We start from the raw sequence: 20,536 nt of genomic DNA on the forward strand, positions 1-20,536 counted from the left end.
AAATTTCACCCGAATGAAGTACACTACATTGTATGTATAGAACAGTCGTCATTCCTTGCAAATGGATCCATATCATAATACAGAAACAAAATGTAAATAAAGAGGAATTAGGCAGAGGAGCAAAAAAAAAATTGTAAAGGTTAGGCTGTATCGTCAAATGGCTACCGATGTATTGTCCTATATCTGAAATGTCCATTGCTGCATGAAACAAAAGAGTAATACACATAATAGAACATCCCACCACTGCCACCAGTAGTATACAAATTTTTTGTCTCACCTGAACAAGGATCAGCAGTGACCTAATAATCGCTTCTCCTTTGAGACTGTTGGTCTGTCTGTCTGTCACAGTTACAAAAATATTAAAGGTTTTGTTCAACTTGCTCTCATTTTTTTTCTTTTTTACTACATGTGTGTTTGTGAGGATAATGGGGTCAAAAGATCAAATGACATGAAGCCATGTACATCATTTTTCTTGAAGTGTCTTGCTCTTGTTTTTCTTATTTCTACATCAATGTGTTCATCCTTGATACAAATGATCCTTGGGTAATGCCACATGATGATGCGGGTCAAATCATATTGCATATTTTACTAAAATTTGTGAACCAACTTGTATTAGATATACAACTATTTATGCGAGACATTAAAAATAACATTTATGAGGCAGATCCTTAGTTTCATTTGTACCTCTAGCATAGACTCTAAATATCTGAATTACAAATGTTATTTCTATAACATCATAGGCGGCGGAAGCGAGAGGGGGGGGGGGGGTGACGTGTCCCCCCTAAATTTTTAGTTGCTAACCTTTTTTTTTGCTTGTCAATTTTGTTCCCTGCATCCCGCCTAAATTCACGTGGATCCCCCTGAAACGTTAGTGGTCCCCCCCTAAAATTTAGGTTGATTACCTTTTTTTTTTGCTTGTCAAAAAATTTAGGTCATCCACTCCTAAAATTAAGGTTGATAACTTTTTTTTTGGCTTGTCAATTTTTACCTGCATCCATCGCAAAATTTAACATTATCAACTTTCATCTATACAGATGGCATGGACTGATCTGAGAGAGTTGGGGGTTATTGTACACTAGCAATCTTTCTCAATGAAGTTTTGAATTGAACCCAAAGGCAATATATGGGGACTAATTTGCTGATAGGCTATTTCTTGACATTTTGTAGGCAAATTGTCTTTTCAGCTGATATTCTTCATGTCGCCAAACCAAAAACATAGACATACAACATCTGACTTGAATGATATAATTAAACTAACCTGCCTTATATGACAACAGTCTATAATGACAATATCCTTACAAATAATGCTGTTTTTCCTGAATGGTCTACTTCGATCCCGTAACATGTATTTCAAGATCATCATCATACATTCTATCACAAAAGACATTAAAGGTAAAATAAAGTGGTTGCAGCAAACAATTATTTCATGAAAAAGTCTTTAAAATCAAGGTTAATTGCCACAATATTATCATAGTTTTAGATCTGGTACATTGAAATAAACTTATCTTTGTGAATTTTAGCAGAACACCCATAATTCTGATGATCACCGACACAAAAAAGGCATACGTGGGACAGTGTATCAATATTACTTTGAAAAATACCAGACATTTTATGAAATTCTGTGCTCATTTTGCTAAAATCTCAGCAATGACACATTTTCTTCCAAGAGTCAATTGGCACATATTTTTCATTCATACATACACACACTTGAGTGGCCATTTCATTGGATTCTGTTCAAACTCATTTTGAGATTGTTACCACAACTGACTTTAATTGTAAATCACCATATGCACCTTACCTTGGTATGAACAACTATCATGCTACACACTTAAATGATAAATATGAAAATTTACTACATAATGACCTGTCTTATCGACTATCCATGTCTATATAAATGGTCATCTGTCGAAAAAGGCTGCACATTTGTTTCCCTTATATATCGATTTGTCTTTGGCACGTTAAAGGGACGTGCTCATAACGACCACCTACTATGAGGACTATTTCAATGGTGTCTTGGTATTGCATAATATAAATTGTGTAACAAGACAACTAACCAATTAGAAGTCGGGAAGCTGGACAGTAAAATTGATTTTGTGGTGTTGATTGAATTCAGGGCCCCTTCTTACAAAGAGTTGCGATTGATCCGATCAATCGCAACTGTGGACGGCCAGCAACGTCAACATGTATTATGCATGTTTGTTCAAAATATTTTCTAGCAACAATGCATATTCATGCATTAATTGTTTTCTTAAAAATTAACTGTGCTTCTCTATTTTTTACCGATGACAACGTGCAAATTTCCTGTAGAAAAATTTATGGCACTGATGGATTTCCATAGATTTACGATTGATGCCCTGCCAGGAACAAGACCTGTGAGAAATGTCACAAGACAGGACACTTTGTGAGATGTTGTCAAAGTAAGCAGCATACAAATACATAGAAGGATATTGGAAAGATCATGGAATCTATTGTGTGTGACACCATTCTCAATTGATTCAGACTTATTTATTGTGCGATGCACAACACATGGATTCATTCCGGGAAGGTCTTGTGTCACAAAACTGCTTGAAGTCATGGAATTGTGGACTGCCTCTCTTGATGAAGAATGTGAAGTTGATAGCATCTACCTTGATTTCTGTAAAGCTTTTGATTCTGTACCGCATGAATGACTGATGAACAAACTCAGATCAATGTAGCAATGTAGGCCTCGTTGCAGTGCTAATTCAGCATTACAATATGGTAGAGTCGAGTTATCAGCTATGCGAGTAGCACTCTTTCTGATGTTGAGAAAAGGTATTCAACAACCGAAAAGGAAGCATTGGCAGTAGTATGGGCATGCAAAAAGTTTCACATTTATCTCTATGGGATTGAATTTGAGCTAGTGACAGACCATAAGCCATTAGATGTGCTATATGGTCCGAGATCAAAACCAAATGCAAGAATTGAAAGGTGGGTGACGAAACTCATGCCAGACACTTACAAAATAACATATCGTCCGGGTAAGGGCAATGTGGCTGATGCACTTTCAAGACTAACTGCTGTACAGGAAAAATCTAAAGTAGCCCAATAAGCAGATGAGTATGTTAGAAACATAACTAAAGAAGCTATTCCAGTTGCCATGACAACTGAAGAAATTGATCAAGAGTCAGAGACATATCAAGAGAGATTGTATTGACAATGGAAAGTGGGAAAATATTTAGTGAACTATACGACAAGTGAACTGTCAGACAAGAACTAACAAAGTTTGGGAGTATAGAACCCGCTTTGTAGTCCTAAAGGAATTGAAAAAAAGATACACCAAATTGTCAAGAAATCAATGAATGTATGGATATACATTCATATCTAGAATTTTTAAATAACAAACATGCATTTTATATGTTGACTTTGCTGGCTTTCCATAGTTGTGATTGATCGGATCAATCGCAAATCTTTGTAAGACGGGCCCCAGATATTCCCTTCTCTTGTTCCTCCGTACTTCTGTCCAGTAAAGAGCACGGGATCTGGCCTTAACACTGCAACTTCCAGATCACTTGAAGTGTATAATCAAATCAGGCGAGGGTTGGCCATACGTCCTGATCACCCTTCACGGTCACACATATTCTGTAGCTCTCCACATTAGAACCCTCTACCTGAGGACTTCACAGTATCCTGTCATAACCTGATCAGCTCTATCACAGCATGAGCAGTCAAAGACAATAATCTCTGAAAGAGCTTATCCGTCTATGGCAAGATTCTACCAGATTTCAATGTTTGGACACAGTCTGGGCTCAAATCTGTGTTGTCATAACTCGATTGTGGGCTTAGCTTTAAACTTCTTTGAAGATCTCATGCTACTTCTCTGGCAGAAGTGCTGGCCGTAGATGGTGATGGCGTACTGATCGACGGTGAACATAAACCAGCATTGGCTCTTTAGGATGGCTGCAAGAGAGAACGTGATAAGGCTAGATTAACAAACTTTTCAATATTAGTGGCATGCTGGGGAGCGTTTCATGAAAGGACTTGTCGGACATTTTATCAGCCAATCAAAATTTAAAAAAGATGTCAGATCTGACAACTTGTCGGACGAAAATGTTGATGAAACGCTCCCCTGGTCAAAAGCAAAATACAACCTAACATTGGTTCTTTGGAATAGTTGCATATGAGGACATGATATTAACAAATGCCCTTTTTACACAGGATTTTCTTAACCCCGGACTATCGCTAACCCTGTACTATCCTTAACCCCGTACTATTTTTTTTCCTTTTCACACATGCCAAATTGTTATTGCTAACCCCGGATAAGGAATGCTTGCTTTTCACACACGAACTCGCTAACCCCGGACTATGTGGTTTTTGTTGATCATTCATAGTACAAGTACTTCACTCATACACTTTTTACACACGCTACAATTTCCTTAACCCCGTACTATAGGTGGGGCCAAATTGCCATTTAGCCCCACCTATAGTACGGGGTTAAGCTTAGCCCACTTTCATTTTACACATGCGATCTTAACCCCGTACTATTGCTCTTAGCACCGCAATTGGTGGGATAACCCTGCTTTTTTGCAGGGCCAAATAATCCCGTACTATAGGTAGGGTTAGCCCACTTTGCAAAAACGCTGTGTAAAACGAAAGTGGGCTAAGCTTAACCCCGTACTATAGGTGGGGCTAAATTGCCATTTAGCCTCACCAATAGTACGGGGTTAAGAAAATTTCAGCCTGTCTAAAAAGGGTAAAAGTTAGAAAATTACATATTAGGATTGAACAATTATCATTACAATCTAAAGTAGGATATACATTAATAACAATAGAGGATATTTACTAAGCGCATAATAATTAGTATAGATCTCTATTTCAGTGTTATTTGTTTCTTGGGGACATTAAAAGGAATTCGACAAGTTTGTGGTTGCTTAATTTTTGTGATATTCTGAATTAATATGGTAATAAAGAGAATTGATTATCTCAAATCTGATGTGCATACATTTGCCAAGTATAAAATTGATCCTCTAACAGTTCTCCATTCATAGCGAGAACATGAATATTAGCAACAAGTTCTGAAATATTTTTAGCCTTGATATTCCCCACAACTAAACAGATACATTATTCCGCCTATTTAAGCATACTTGGCCTTAAGTTTAAGGTTGATCCATAAAGTGCTTTGTAATAAGTTGTCACAAAAACTAAAATGACGTGGAAGCACCGACAGATTTATAACTAAAATAAATACAATGTCTCTAAACACCATCTTCAAGGGAGGAGGTATAAAAGAAAATACATGTATAATATTTAAATGAATACTTACTTTTCAATTTGTTCTCTTTGGTAATAACCTTGAAAGTATTTCTGGTTTCGTGAATGAGGATTCCCGATATACCAATATAGGATGGACACTTTGAATGACTGACTGTTTGAATAAATAATAAAGGTGGTTATAATAAACTAAGTATAAATAAGCCTATGTATTATGCCTAGTAATTGAGTCTTCGACCTCTTGTTGAAATGCTCCCCAGGGAGAGGAGATGGTGCATAAATTGTATCCGGCATGCCAGGATCCAATGACCAGGGTAATAATATATCTGTAAAGAGCTTAGAGACGTTGATCCAATGTATTAAGTGCTATATAAAAAACAGAATATTATTATCATTAAACTAAGATATTGCCTCTTGTGTAAAAACACAACAAATTAATTGAACACTAAAATGGTGTCATTAAAACAAACTACACAGAGACTTATCAAAAAAATCTACCTTAAAATTTAATTTGTGTAAATTGACATTATTAATCAAACAATCACCTAATTAAATCAAAGCAATTCATTCAGACAAGATTATGTAAACTATGCATTATAAACAACAAATGTAGAGTATTGCTGCACTTTATGTTTATTGGTTATAACTATCTAAACTAATGACATTGGCAGGCCTCGAAATAGGATTTTTGGGGGTAAGGCCACTTTTTTGAGGGGCACTTTTTCACTGAGGCCAGGCAGCAGAGGGCACCAAGGCCATACAAAGGGGCACCAAGGCCACTTTTTAAGGGGCATGTAATAAATCATTTGTAGGTGTTACAGTTTCGCGGCGTGGGGGGGGGGGCTTTCCATAGTCGATGTTATACATCAGATTCATTACCAAACCACATTATTTACTTAAGAAAAAATGAACTTTACGCACGACTGGTGATACCTTCTTGAGCTACATGTAATTAAATGTGAATCTGATTAGCACTCAAGAAAGTATCACCAGTCGTTCGTAAGTTGTTCGTAACTGACGAACAGCTTTATGAAACACTCCCATTCAAAGTACTGTACTTACGCATTCAACAGATACACCCAATTCGGCCAAAGTTCATTGACCTTTGACCTTGGTCATGTGACCTGAATTGACCTGAAATGCGCACAGGATGTTCAGTGATACTTGATTACTCTAATGTCCAAGTTTAACGAACTAGACCAATAAACTTTCAAAGTTATGATGGTAATTCAACAGATACCCCCAATTCGGCCAAAGTTCATTGACCCTAAATGACCTTTGACCTTGGTCATGTGACATAAAACTCATGCAGGATGTGCAGTGATACTTGATTAACCTTATGTCCAAGTTTCATGAACTAGGTCCATATATTTTCTGAGTTATGATGACATTTCAAAAACTTAACCTCAGGTTAAGATTTTGATGTTGATTCCTCCAACATGGTCTAAGTTCATTGACCCTAAATGACCTTTGACCTTGGTCATGTGACATGAAACTCTAAAAGGATGTTCAGTAATACTTGATTAACCTTATGGCCAAGTTTCATGAACTAGGTCCATATACTTTCTAAGTTATGATGTCATTTCAAAAACTTAACCTCAGGTTAAGATTTGATGTTGACGCTGCCGCCATCGGAAAAGCCGCGCCTATAGTCTCACTCTGCTATGCAGGTGAGACAAAAACCTCTAGATACATGCTGACACAAAAGGAAAGAAAATTGGCAATATAAAATTTTGGAAAGTCAACAGAAAAATTTGATTGCCTTCTTACCAGTCAATATACATCCATACAGCTCACATTTCAGTAGTCTTGATTCCAGCATGTTTTTATTTCTATAAAGAGAAATAATAGTTTAATTCTTAGTACAGTGTGAATTTTTTTTTGGGGTGAGGCGATTGATTCTTCTCATCATTAATAATAATGCGAATGACATGTTTTGCCAAAACCTCCTTGAGAATGCAATAAATACAGTCACACTTTTGTAAAAATGTAATTTGTATATAAAAAGACTTTCAGCTTTTCATTAAAGGACAAGTCCACCCCAGCAAAAACTTGATTTGAATAAAAAGAGAAAAATTCAACAAGCATAACACTGAAAATTTCATCAAAATCGGATGTAAAATAAGAAAGTTATGGCATTTTAAAGTTTCACTTCATTTCACAAAACAGTTATATGCACATCTTGGTCAGTATGCAAATGAGGAACTGATGACATCACTCACTCACTATTTCTTTTGTATTTTATTATATGAAATATTTTGATTTTCTCGTCATTGTCATGTGAAATGAAGTTTCATTCCTCCCTGAACACATGGAATTCCATTATTTCAACATTTTGTGCTTCAGGCAAGGTCCTAATTGTCAGATTCGTAAAAATTGAAATATTGTATAATTCAAACAATAAAAAACAAAAGAAATAGTGAGTGAGTGACATCATCAACTCTCTCATTTGGATGTAACTGGCTCGTTCATATAACTATTTTGTTAAAAACTTTGAAATGTCATAACTTTCTTAATTTGATGAAATTTTCAGCATTGCGCTTGTCTGATTTTTCTCTATTGATTCAAATCAACATTTTTCTGAGGTGGACTTGCCCTTTAATAGCCTTTAAAAGACTTTAAAAAATGTCATGAATTATTTTGTGAATGGCATTTTATTTATGACACCCAGAGAGATCCTTGTTATTTGATTGGTTGTTTGATATTAATCATTCAGCCCATATTACAATGACCTCATAATTTTTACAATTTTGAATCCATACGATCCTGTCCATTGCCTGCTCGCCGAGATACAGATAAAACACCTGTATTAACAGGGTGTAGGATGGACACCAATGTAAGTGCATTCTCTCATTTCTAAATTGATAAAATGTTGAATGAAAGATTCTATTTTTAGGTGTCATATAAAACAAACAAGTGGAATGCCTCTGGCCGTCTCACCTGCATCACGCGGTTCAATATAGCAGCAGTGCTGACTTTGAATACTACTCTAACTCGCACAAGATGTTCAGTGATACATGGTTACTCTTATGTCCACTTTTTATGAACGAGACCAATAAACTTACAGAGATATGATGGTTATTCAACAAAAAACCCCAACATGGCCAAAGTTCATTGACCATACATGACCTTTGACCTTGATCATGTGACCTGAAACTCGCACAGGATGTTCAGTGATACTTGATTACTCTTATGTACAAGTTTCATGAATAAAATCCATTAACTTTCATAGTTTTGATGGTAATTCAACAGATAAACCCAATTCGGCCAAAGTTCATTGACCTTTGACCTTGGTCATGTGACCTGAAACGCGCACAGGATGTTCAGTGATATTTGATTACTCATATGTCCAAGTTTAATGAACTAGACTAATAAACATTCAAAGTTATGATGGTAATTCAACAGATACCCCCGATTCGGCCAAAGTTCATTGACCCTAAATGACCTTTGACCTTAATCATGAGACCTGAAACTTGCACAAAATATTCAGTGATGCTTGAATACTATTATGTCCAAGTTTCATGAATCATATCCATAAACTTTCAAAGTTATGATGGGAATTCAACAGATATCCCCAATTCGGCCAAAGTTCATTGACCCTAAATGACCTTTGACCTTGGTCATGTGACGTGAAACTCATGCAGGATATTCAGTGATACTTGATTAACCTTATGTCCAAGTTTCATGAACTAGGTCCATATATTTTCCAAGTTATGATGACATTTCAAAAACTTAACCTCAGGTTAAGATTTCGATGTTGATTCCTCCAACATGGTCTAAGTTCATTGACCCTAAATGACCTTTGACCTTGGTCATGTGACATGAAACTTTAATAGGATGTTCAGTAATACTTGATTAACCTTTTGGCCAAGTTTCATGAACTAGGTCCATATACTTTCTAAGTTATGATGTCATTTCAAAAACTTAACCTCAGGTTAAGATTTGATGTTGACGCCGCCGCCGCCGCCGTCGGAAAAGCGGCGCCTATAGTCTCACTCTGCTTCGCAGGTGAGACAAAAATTAGAAATGCTTAGAAACATTTGTATCAAGCACTATATTATTATTACTTTTTGGGGAAAAAAAAATCCCTAGGGAAAAATATAACCCTGTTGGGGAAGTGAAATTTAGGCAATATACTTTGTGTAAAATTGATCGCCTGAACAACTTACTTCATGTCTGGGTTATGGGCCAACACTGCTTCTCTCATGTAATCTAACCAGAGTTGATGAAGAGGCTCAAACAGCTCATACCTACAGGAAAAAAATAACAATAGCACATATTAATCTCTCAATGGTGATAAGAATAAAAATTAAATAATAATTTACAAAAAATCACAGGAATTTCCTTCCGTTTTTCACTATTGAACTTCACTGTATACAAGAATGGGTCGATGCAACACTGACATCATAACATGGCAAAATGGATTTACATTGGATTGGCACACAGGGACAATTCCACCTCCCCTTTCTCAGAAGTCTACGATATATCCAATTCTTATTTCATTGGCATGTTTTGAAGAAAACGAATTCATAAATTAAACAAGTGGAACACCTCCGGCAGTCTTGCCTGCATTACATGGTTAAATATAGCAGCAGCCGACTTTGAAAATGACTATTAAATAATTATTCACAAAAAACACCATTCATATAATATGCGACTACGTTCATCGACCCTTAAATGATATTTGACCTTCATCAAGTGACCTACATGTACGACTTGTGAAAGATGAGCAATGTTACTGGATTACCCCTATGTCCACATTTCATTAACTATATCCACAAATTTTCAAAGTTAAGATGGCAGTTCGACCTTGGTCATGTGACCTGAAACTTACACAGGATGTTCAGTGATACTTGATTACTTTTATGTCCAATTTATATGAACAAGCTCCATAACAATAAAAAAGTTATGATGGAAATTCAACAAATAACCCCAACATGGTCTAAGTTCATTGACCCTAAATGACCCTTGACCTTGGTAATGTGACCTGAAACCAAGGCAGGATGTTCAGTAATACTTTATTACCCATTCATATGGCCAAGTTTTATGAACTAGGTCCATATACTTTCTAAATTATGATGTCATTTCAAAAACTTAACCTTAGGTTAATATTTGTTGTTGACGACGATGTTGTCGCCGCTGTCGGAAAAGCGGCTCCCTCTGCTATGCAGATGAGACAAAAATCACTTCCTCCTTCCCCCTCCAACCCTTTCCTAAGTTTCCTCCATATGTTTTATACACAACCCTAAATGACGATAATATGTGAATGTATACCTACCCAAAGCTATTGGGCGGCATTCTCAAGGGTTTCATTACACACTCTAATGGCTATCCAGTCTTCCCCTTGTATTGATATCTATTTTTCAAATGATCCCCACAGGAAAAAAAATCATCCTCACCTTTGTTGGTCTTCTGGTATATCAAATAGCTTCATTTTTTGTTTCTCTCTGTAACTGAGTCTTTTCTTTCCTCTCCCCTGTGGAACACCCCCTCCTCCTTTCCTTTTCTTCTTCTTCCTTTTGATGCCATCCATAATCACGTCCTTGTAAGTCAAGATCTTCTGCACCTCTGCGCTTCGTTTGCCAGGGGTGTGCCGTTTCATGAAGCTAGTGATGTACTTCTGGGGGTTGCTGGTTGTCTAAATTGCAGTGGATGGAGGGGGGATTAACAAGAGATATACAAAAATTTAGAATGTGTATATTACCTACTTGCCAAGTAAATTTGAAGCGCACAAACTTTGTTAACGTACTAAAATTGTATTGCTCTAAGGAGTTACGATTTGTTATTCTGCCTTGTTAACATTTTAACACCTGTCTAAAGCCTCAAGTGGTAAAGGATCTTAGAAAAGCAGTGGTTGCATATCTTTAGGGGAGCACAGATTAAAATGAGAAATGAACTCATGCACAACGACTGTGGTTGATGCCTACTGTATACGGTTCCATGACATTTGCTCTGGCGATAATTTCTCCACTGTAAATTTCTCCGCTGTAAATTCCACACACAAAGGGAATGACCAACTTCAACCCTGGATTTAACGTTATACCATACCCTTAGCCTAACCCTAAACCCAACACAAAACCCTATTGCAACCCTAACCCTATATCTTAGACAAAATAAAGCCCAGAGCAATTGTTGGAGGAGCAAACGTCGTGTCACCACTGTGTACATGCCACGCAATATCAAACTGACCATTTTTGTACATGTACTTGAAATGCATGGATATACAGATTAATGAATTTGTTATTCTGCAGAAAGCTAGCCTAAAGCTTTGAAAGTGTTTTTTTTAATGGGAATTAACATCATCCAGCATTACAATCTGATAAAGGATCATTAAATAACAAAACAGAGGAGAAAGGTACAAGTGAACGACTCCACAAACATACCAATCTTCCTTCTATTTGTTGTCACTTTTCTTTGAACCCCCCCCCAAAAAAAAAAAACCCAACATAGGTATTTTTGGGCTGTGCCTTTTAGACACATTATAAATGCAACTGATGTAAGTATTGCACCTGAACCAGATAACGTGAACCTTTCTCATGTTTCTCTGGTCAAGAGTGTACAAATAAAGTTGAGTGGCTCCCCATCTAAGCCTATGATAGAAAACATTTCATAGCTTTTTCAATTGATTTTGAAAAAGCCTTTGACTCCATCGAATGGAATTTTCTATTTAAATGCCTCGAAAAATTTGGGTTTAAACAAGACTGTGTTATGGATTCAAACTTCATATAATAAAATTGAAAGCTGTGTTCTTAATAATGGGTATTCTTCCCCGTTTTTTTATACTGAGAGAGGGGTTAAGGCAGGGGTGCCTATTCTCCCCATATCTTTTTCTAATAGGGGCCGAAATTTTAGGGGCATTGATAAGACAATCTACGGAGATACAAGGGATTCAGGATGGAAATAGAGAAATACGATTAAGCCAATACGCAGATGATACAATCAAATACTTATCAGCTACGGAGAAAAATCTTGGAAATTGTTGTTCTATCCTAACTTATTTTGGAAATATATCAGGTTTACACATAAACATTGAGAAGAGTAATGTAATACAGCTAGATAGTGTTAAAAATAATAATTTCAAAGTAAAGTTAAATGGGTAAAAGACGCTTTCTCTTATCAAGGAATAAAGATAACTGTTTCTGATGAATTGTACATATATCATTTAAATTTCGATGATAAAATACAACAGGCTGACAACCTTTCTGAAAGTATGGAATATGAGAACGCTATCATTAGCTGGGAAGATCACTGTCATCAAATCTCTAATAATTCCAAAATTTGTGTATTTATAAGTATAATTCCAAATCCACCATAACAGTTTTTTTTTATTCTCTCCAAAGTAATCTTTTTCGATTTATTTTGAGCAATAAGAAAGATTGTATAAAAAATAAAATATTGTATAAAGATATATGTGATGGTGGTTTGAAATGATTCATACAGAAACTTTTTGTCAGGCACTGAAAATAGCTTGGGTCAAAAGAATTTTTGACAAAGAAAACGAAGGTAGCTGGAAGACGTTATTTTATATATTTATATGAATAAGATAGGCAGTGATCATATTTTACAATGTAACTTTACAGGTAAAGACTTGGATAAACACATGAATATATTTTGGAAAGATGTTTTAACTTCATGGTCTTCATTACAGATACTTCAACCCAGTTAAATATAAAGATATTTTAAATCCATAATTGTGGAATAACCCTTATATTAATATACATGTAGATGGTAAAACAATATTTTTGAACAATGGTTTGAAGTAAGCTACTTTGAAGCAGTTATTTTAATATAATATCCCCTATTTCATATAATAAAATACAAAAGAAATAGTGAGTGGATGACATCATCAGTCTCCTCATTTGCATACCCACCAGGATGTGCATATAACTGTTTTGTGAAATTAAGCAAAACTTTAAAATGTCATAACTTTCTTCTTTATATCCGATTTTGATGAAATTTTCAGTGTTATGCTTGTTCGACTTTTCTCTTTTTATTTAAATCAACTTTTTGTTGGAGTGAACTTGTCCTTTAAGATAGGTGTGAAGAATTCACCATTGTGTAATTTTTGTAAAACCGAAGCACAAACTTTGATACACTTATTCTGTTTATGCCCTATTTTGGACGGATGTAAATACTTGGTTAAATTTCCACAATTTCAGACTTTCTTCTTCTTTGAATTCACAAGCTTTAGTCGGTATAAAAAATGGAATCAACTCCCAACTTCCCTAAAAGATTGCTCAACTGTATCCTGTTTTAAAAAATGTGTAGGGTCTACTTAATGGAAAATCTATAAAATTACCAGGGTTTGTGTGTGTGTGTGTGTTTATATATTTGCATAATTTATATACCTGATAAAGTTTGTGTTTTGTTTGTTTTCTGTTTCTAATTGTAAATTTTGTCAATGCTATTGTTTTGGGGGCCATTCTCTACAAGCAATCTGCTCCTTAATGGTCCTAGCCATATTTTGTACCATTTATTACATAATTATGTACACTGTATGATTTGTATATATTTTTATGGTTGAATAAATTGAAAAAAAAATGAAATATAAGTTGTTACAAATTTTCAAATATTGATATATGTTTTGGTGTTCCAAGTAAGTTTCAACACATCTCAAACACAATAAGTTTACTTGCAAATACTTTATTTTCAGAACAAAATGTCAAGGACAACTTTCGTTATCTTTATTCATAAATGAGTTGAAATTTGTTGAAAATGTTGAAAAGTTTATTGCTTTTAAACAGGGCAAGGAGATGCTACCTTATAAAAAATGGAGACCTTTTACAAATTTTGAACTAAGTTGAGACTTGCTTTTATTTCTTACGTATTTAATGATTTATTTTATATTCATTACAATGAATATTGATGTATCTTGTTGTACATGATGAATATTGTAAATATATTTTGTTTTATTAATATTGAAGCAATAAAGATTTAAAAAAAAGAAAACATCTCATTCTTCTGGAAACCTAACAATTTTTTTTACCTGCAGCAATGTTTTATCCTCCTTGACATCTGATGGAAGGCTCTTGTAGAGCCACATTGATGTTCCATCCTCTCCTTTCCCTTCTTGAGTTTCCTCTGCAGCCATATTGGGTCTTGCAGTATGCGGCACCACCAACCTGACTTCTAACGTCCTGAATAAAACACCTAAAAGTAAAAGTAAAGTTAAAGTAAATCATGCTCGAAGAAGGAAGGGGAGGGGGAACAAGTCTTTTTTTTGCAGGATAATAAAAATTAAAAGCTTTCCTACACTAAAACTGGAAATTTTGATCTTCAGCCATTTGTTTGCCTGTTGTTAGCAAAGTTAGGGTTGGCTAGATCCAGGTCTGGCTGACATAGAAGAGAATGGACAGGAGACATTTAAATTTGGTCAACTAAAAAAAAACGAAAACTGAATGAAACAATGGATTATTTATAAAGTATAAACTATACTATTCATCACCAAAGGACTGAACACTTTTAATGCAACACATTTATGTCTATCTTCTTCTTTCACTTATATACTGGAGGAAGAATACCAGTCTCACATTCTGTGTAGAAAAAGAATCTGAAAAAAAAGCATTAGCAGTACTATTATACTATAGACACATTTCTCTTTCAATCTCAGCATACCCCTTATTAAATATTAACTGGTCACTGACAGAAATAATTTGTCCCCAGAATTTCGTTAGTACTGTACTACTGGTCAGTACCTTTTATTGTCAGTCACTCGTGCATGCCATGGTTCACATACTAACAGAGCTGCCAATATATTTTATATACTGGGCCAGGTAATCTAGTCAAGACTCAGTCACAGGTCACATTGTTTGATTGGTACTAAAAAATAGGGTTACGGTGAGAACAGATGATAGAGACATTTCGTTTTCTGTGACGAGCCATGTGAACGTACGAGATTAAGTAATTTTAGGAGCGCTGCGCATGTGCGAAGTAATCTGTGACAAGCCTTCTCGTTCACTGCCCAAATCTGTGACTAGTATTTGAGGGGTTTGACGTTCGGTGTCCTAGTGCTTGAACGAGCGCTAGTTCGTACATGATGACGTCATCTAAGCTTAGCAAAAATGAATGAAGCCGCATCAACACTTGAGTTTCGTTGATTCAGAAGGGCTGGTAAACTGCAAATTACTGCTTGTTACCAGCTTTTCCAATACATTTAGTGTGTCCTTATTTCAGACATTACATATCCGATAGGTAATTGATGTTCTATTTCCAAACAACTGTGGTTTTTTTGCTTTTTGCCCAAGAGTGCAAATGTTGCACCCACAGTGCAGTCGCCCCACTGGTTCGTAGCGTTATGCTCCGCCTGATTCTCTGGCAGAGCATCGGCCCACGGCCCGCTTGCTATCACGCTGGTATATGCTGTTACCTGGTATGGGTACGTCGACTTAAATCAAAAGTAGTTTTCATCAATGTAGAAACGTGATACTGATACTGAACGAGCGGTGTCACCACTTCCGGTGAAATACATCATCATGATGATCATGTACATCGCAGTCGCAGATCGCAGACAATCGAAAGCCATTTAAATGCAAAGACCTACACTGTACTGTACTCTAATTAGATTAGAGCTAGAAATATTTTAAAGCATTTAAGAGTGGGCAAAAGGCAAATGAGTCAGTGAGTCACACGGTAAATAATAACAGTACACTCTTCTTTTCTTTTTTCAGTTGAGTACAGACTTAAAAATTACAGTCCTCTTTTAAAGAGCTGTACTCTGATGAGTGAGAGTATGGTCAGTTCCCCCATGTCTGCGCGGTCTCCCAAGTCTGCGCACCCGCGTATCTGCGCGATTCTAATTAAAGAAGATACGCAACGAGCACGAACTTTACAAATGCAATACATAGGCAGGTATTCATTAAAAAATCCGACTCAAAATGGTGGAAAAATAATGAATTCAGGGCATTTCATGTGACAGCCTCATAAATGCAGCCTTTGTCATCAAAATTCCCTGAAACGTGTGCAAAGTGAATGAGTGCGCAGACATGGGGTACCATTGTTTTTTTCAATCTGAAAATGACTGCCCGCAGTTTTTTCAAGAAAATCCTATATTTTCTTTTATTTTTTAATGAGAAATTTGGTACACTTACTCTTAATAATATAAGGAACATTATCAACTCAAAGATTTTGTGTAATAAGAAAAAAATCATGTTAAATCTGAACTCAAATTGTTAGGTGCGCAGACTTGGCCTTGGGGCCCACCATCATATAGTTGGCATAATGATCGGGTACCCGGCATAAATCTACAAATTTGACTTTATACCTCAGGCTCACCTTAATTACACAGCCTCACAGCTAGACTGGTCTACAGCTAGTCAACTGGAAATTCAGCTGGGTTGATCTGTCTCAGTGTCTGTGCATGCAGCGCTGCTTAGCTAGCTGTGTAACGTTAGCGTATTTCCCCCCATCATACTGCACGTGTCTTGCGTAATCATTCAAAATGGCAGCGCCCTTGAGACTCGACTTGGTCTTGGCGTGTAAGAGAGTGATCTTATTTTCTCGTTTTAATGTGAAATCCTTAAGACAGCTGTCAACTTCGACGGTATCTCGTAAGCCCGAGAAGAATGTACCTTTCGACAAAGCACTTTTAGAAGTTCTCGTGTGCCCAATCTCCAAACAATCATTGAGGTAACGTAACCAGCAAAAAAGTTGTGGTTCAGGAACCAGCAGCAGGCACCGGAGCGCGGGCTGGAGGTTCCGGATCCGGGTGCGGGGCGCCGCAGGTCGGACGGACCTAGTACTCGACAGGCCGCCGGGCTTCGCGACGGGGGGGGGGGGGGGATGGCGGTGGTGGTGGTGGTGGTATGTTGTTGGGCCAGAAATTTGGGAGGGGGTGTGGCACCCTTCATGATAATCCTGCGTTTTAGTAAGGGGACTAAATTATTTGCACTCAAATTACTGCTAACTTAGTCTTAGTAACTATGTTGTTGGGCTAGAAATTTGGGAGGGGGTACGTGTGGCACCCTTGATGAATCATGATAATCCTGCCATTTTAGGAATGAGACTGAATTATTTGCACTCAAATTAATAACTGCTAACTAAATTCACCCAATCACTGTCTTTATCACACCTCCCATCCAGCCCGCCCGCGAGCCCAGGGACCCATTTCTCAAAACTCATATTACTGCTTGACTAAGTATATCGGAGATTGTGAACTACTTGTCCTCAAACCATTTCACGAAACAGTTTTTGCCAAGATCTGGTACAACATCCTCACTAATTTTTTTATGACACCTCGCGAACCTGTCATAACTTCTTAATGATGCGTAGTGGCATCACGTGGATAGACTATGCCATGCAAAAGTGCCTCGAAGTCTGAAAAATATAATATTCCATAATGATAATCATAGAAGTTGAAATTACATCGCAAAACAAACGGGATAGAACATTCAATGATAATTGAAATACAAATAAACTATACAAACTGTTAAAATGCCACAATTCCATCCATTTTGAAGTAAAATAATTGAATCAATAAAGATTTCACCACGTCAGGCCATCTATAACTGGATTCGAATCTGTTGTTTTCAGACCCCTATTAACATTTTGATAAATTATATCTCTAATTTTATGCATATAGTTTGTCAAAAGATTTAAACAAATTATGTGAAACTATATTTTGATGATGTTTGGAATCATAAAAAAACCTGTATAATCATCATCATTGTACTAAGAAAAACATTATGGTTTTACTTACATAGACTATCAAAATTTGATATCCCGGGGTACCCATTTCAACGTCTGCATGTGATTTTTAGTCATGAAATTAATCATTCATAATTTCATTTTCTAAGTAATTGAATGCTCCAATCTTCATGGTTTAAGTATGTAAGAAGTATAATTTACCTCTGCTATTATTTTGAGATGTATTTCTTAATTCAAAATATTTGCAATTTTGTCATAATTTTTATTTTTGAAATATATATTTTGTGAGGCAACGTCTCGTCTGCTCTATTTACCGATAGTATCGATATCAAGGTATTCTAGTTAGGAAGCCTTTCGTGAAACGGGCTTAGTAAGATTGGAACTAACTCTGTGGTTGGTTGGTAAAAATATGACTTACTTGTCCCAGTGTTGAGAAACTGGCCCCGGGACTCATCCGTGTAATACTAGGCAGACATATACACTCCACAATGGGGTAGCAAAAGCACTCCAAATAAAAGGGGAAAAAATAAATTATGCACTTACTTCGATTATATGGATGAAGGTCTATCGTGACACAGAATCCCGACATCGAGGCACAAACTGTATGGACCCTCAAAAAAAGGAAAAGTTCTGTCTCGTTCGTTCTCCTTTGAAAATTGAAAACAACATGGCAGATAGATACCGAGAATAGGTCTAACTTTTCCTCTTTTTTGAGGGTCCAGTTTGTGCCTCGATGTCAGGATTCTATGTCCCAATAGACCTTCATCTATATAATGGAGGTAAGTGCATAATTGATTTTTCCCCTTTTATTTACCCAATTTGGAGTGTGTATGTCTGCCTAGAATACACAGACGAATCCTGGGCTCCCTGTGGTTAACCAGTATCCAGTGTAAAGTGGGTTTAGATCTCTAGTCTAGCGCTAGCCATGATCATGATGTGAACTTGTTAATCAGTCCTTATAGTTAAATTAAAATTAGAATGTGTGCTAATAGACCAAGTTGATTGAAAATCTTTGACCCCGTGTCTTGCCTTGCATTGAGAGCAGAAAAACCTCTCAGCTTCCCTTGTGCGTAAAAGTTACTCTCAAGGTAACTTATAGCCACATACCAGCCAATCAAAATCAAGGATTTCAGAAAAGTTACCATTGAATGGCATGAGATACTGTACGAGTACATTTTAATAATATAGGGTATTTATATTTTGAATTTTATGCAAAGGGCTTGAATGATGTAGCATTTTAGTTTTCATGACATCCAGGTAATTTTTTTTTTGTTTATAATTTTCTGTTGTAGGTATGATGCTGAGAGCAATGAACTCATCAGCGATGCCATTAATGTAGCATACCCAATCAGGAATGGTATCCCTAATCTGATCCCTACAGATGGAAGGATATTGAAAGATAACACAGAGAAAGGATCACCGTCTGATGATGGCACTCCAGTATGAGAGAATCAATTAAAGAATGGTATCCCTAATCTGGTCCTTACAGATGGAAGGATATTGAAAGATAACACAGAGAAAGGATCACCGTCTGATGATGGCACTCCAGTATGAGAGAATCAATCAAAGAGTGGTATCCTGAATCTGGTCCTTACAGATGGAAGGATATTGAAAGATAACACAGAGAAAGGAGCACTGTCTTGAGATTGGACTCCAAAAGGACACAACCTTTGAACATACTCATGAAGCAAATTAGCCCCGCATTTTCATAACAAAGACTAAAATACCGGTACTGATGCACAGAATGAATACTTTGAGGAATTTTCATTTGGGGATGTAAAGGTGATTTGACTTGCTGTCTTGTATACTAGATCAAAATAAATTGAGTCTGTTCTCAGTGTTACGGTAGTCAACTAGTCATTCAGCATAGGTATTACAGGTACAGAACAAGTTTGGTATGAAAGTAGAAATAATTTGTTACGTAAATGCAATAAAACTTGTTAACCAGGGTATATTGTGACAGTAGTGAGGATGTCAAATCAAAGTGACGAAAATGAAGAACTTTGTAAGGAATCGAGATGATAAAACATCTCCAAATGCTCAAGTATTGTCTTTCTGCGAAAAGGTTAACTCAATTCTGATGAAGAAAATTTGGGTGTTTCTCAAATGCAAATAAATAAAAAGAAATGTGTGTAGATGTAATTATACCTCCCAGTCAGATACAAAGTAAAACAAAACAAATCAAAGGCATTCAAATTTACAACATATATTTTTTTCATCTGTATTTATTTAAAAATTGACAATCTCAGATGTTGAGATACATTTTGCTGTACCAATGTATTTACAAATGTACAAACATAAGTCATAAGTTTTACATAAATTAAAAAAAATATCTTTTCTCAGACAATTCATTATGCTTCATCATTTTCAATGAGACAAGATAAAATTTGAAATCAAAGCCTGCAACGTTACATGCAGTCTTTGAATTGATACATACTAATGGGAAAATCGTTCTATTTCAACTTGGAGTAATTAAAATGTGTGAAGACTCCCTTTTGTACTCGTGGAAAATGTTGGCGCGTTGTGGTCTCGTGGTTATAACTCTAGTCTTCCAATCAGCGGGACGAGGGTTTGAATCCAAAAATCAAGCATACAATTAATCGCTACCCTTTGTGTTACGGGACCCAGATCAGTTTGTGCAAAGCATGAGTTAATGATGTACGGT

The 20,536-nt window shown here is 36.3% G+C and overlaps 2 protein-coding genes across 3 annotated transcripts; one reads left to right on the forward strand and one right to left on the reverse strand.

The window, feature by feature from the left end:
* Window positions 1-3,373: 3,373 nt before the first annotated feature.
* Window positions 3,374-16,685, reverse strand: LOC121431801 (ribonuclease P protein subunit p29-like). The gene is made up of 7 exons (XM_041629508.1): window positions 16,501-16,685; window positions 14,216-14,379; window positions 10,629-10,867; window positions 9,399-9,479; window positions 7,000-7,061; window positions 5,282-5,383; window positions 3,374-3,918 (listed from the first exon to the last, which is right to left on the reverse strand). Exons 2-7 carry the CDS (start codon window positions 14,318-14,320, stop codon window positions 3,782-3,784), a joined length of 726 nt encoding a protein of 241 aa, XP_041485442.1. The 5' UTR covers window positions 14,321-14,379; window positions 16,501-16,685; the 3' UTR covers window positions 3,374-3,781.
* Window positions 16,657-20,173, forward strand: LOC121431802 (UPF0434 protein RD1_0037-like). Of its 2 annotated transcripts, none has more exons than XM_041629509.1 (3): window positions 16,657-16,854; window positions 19,164-19,252; window positions 19,361-20,173. In XM_041629509.1, exons 1-3 carry the CDS (start codon window positions 16,667-16,669, stop codon window positions 19,423-19,425), a joined length of 342 nt encoding a protein of 113 aa, XP_041485443.1. In that variant the 5' UTR covers window positions 16,657-16,666; the 3' UTR covers window positions 19,426-20,173. The 2 variants fall into 2 exon arrangements, with proteins under 2 accessions (XP_041485443.1, XP_041485444.1); XM_041629510.1 differs by having other exon boundaries at window positions 19,164-19,228; window positions 19,337-20,173.
* The last annotated feature ends 363 nt before the right edge of the window (window positions 20,174-20,536 follow it).

Source organism: Lytechinus variegatus, chromosome 18 (genome assembly GCF_018143015.1).
Source record: "Lytechinus variegatus isolate NC3 chromosome 18, Lvar_3.0, whole genome shotgun sequence".
NCBI classification, from domain to species: domain Eukaryota; kingdom Metazoa; phylum Echinodermata; class Echinoidea; order Temnopleuroida; family Toxopneustidae; genus Lytechinus; species Lytechinus variegatus.

Coding starts and splice junctions, on each gene's coding strand:
- LOC121431802 (XM_041629509.1), top strand. CDS start 16,667: ATGGCAGCGCCCTTGAGACTCGACTTGGTCTTGGCGTGTAAGAGAGTG. Junction 16,855..19,163: donor ATCTCCAAACAATCATTGAG/GTAACGTAACCA, acceptor TTTCTGTTGTAG/GTATGATGCTGAGAGCAATG. Junction 19,253..19,360: donor CCCTAATCTGATCCCTACAG/ATGGAAGGATAT, acceptor TGGTCCTTACAG/ATGGAAGGATATTGAAAGAT.
- LOC121431801 (XM_041629508.1), bottom strand. CDS start 14,320: ATGGCTGCAGAGGAAACTCAAGAAGGGAAAGGAGAGGATGGAACATCA. Junction 10,868..14,215: donor AGGATAAAACATTGCTGCAG/GTAAAAAAAATT, acceptor ACTGCAATTTAG/ACAACCAGCAACCCCCAGAA. Junction 9,480..10,628: donor ATACCAGAAGACCAACAAAG/GTGAGGATGATT, acceptor TTTTTCCTGTAG/GTATGAGCTGTTTGAGCCTC.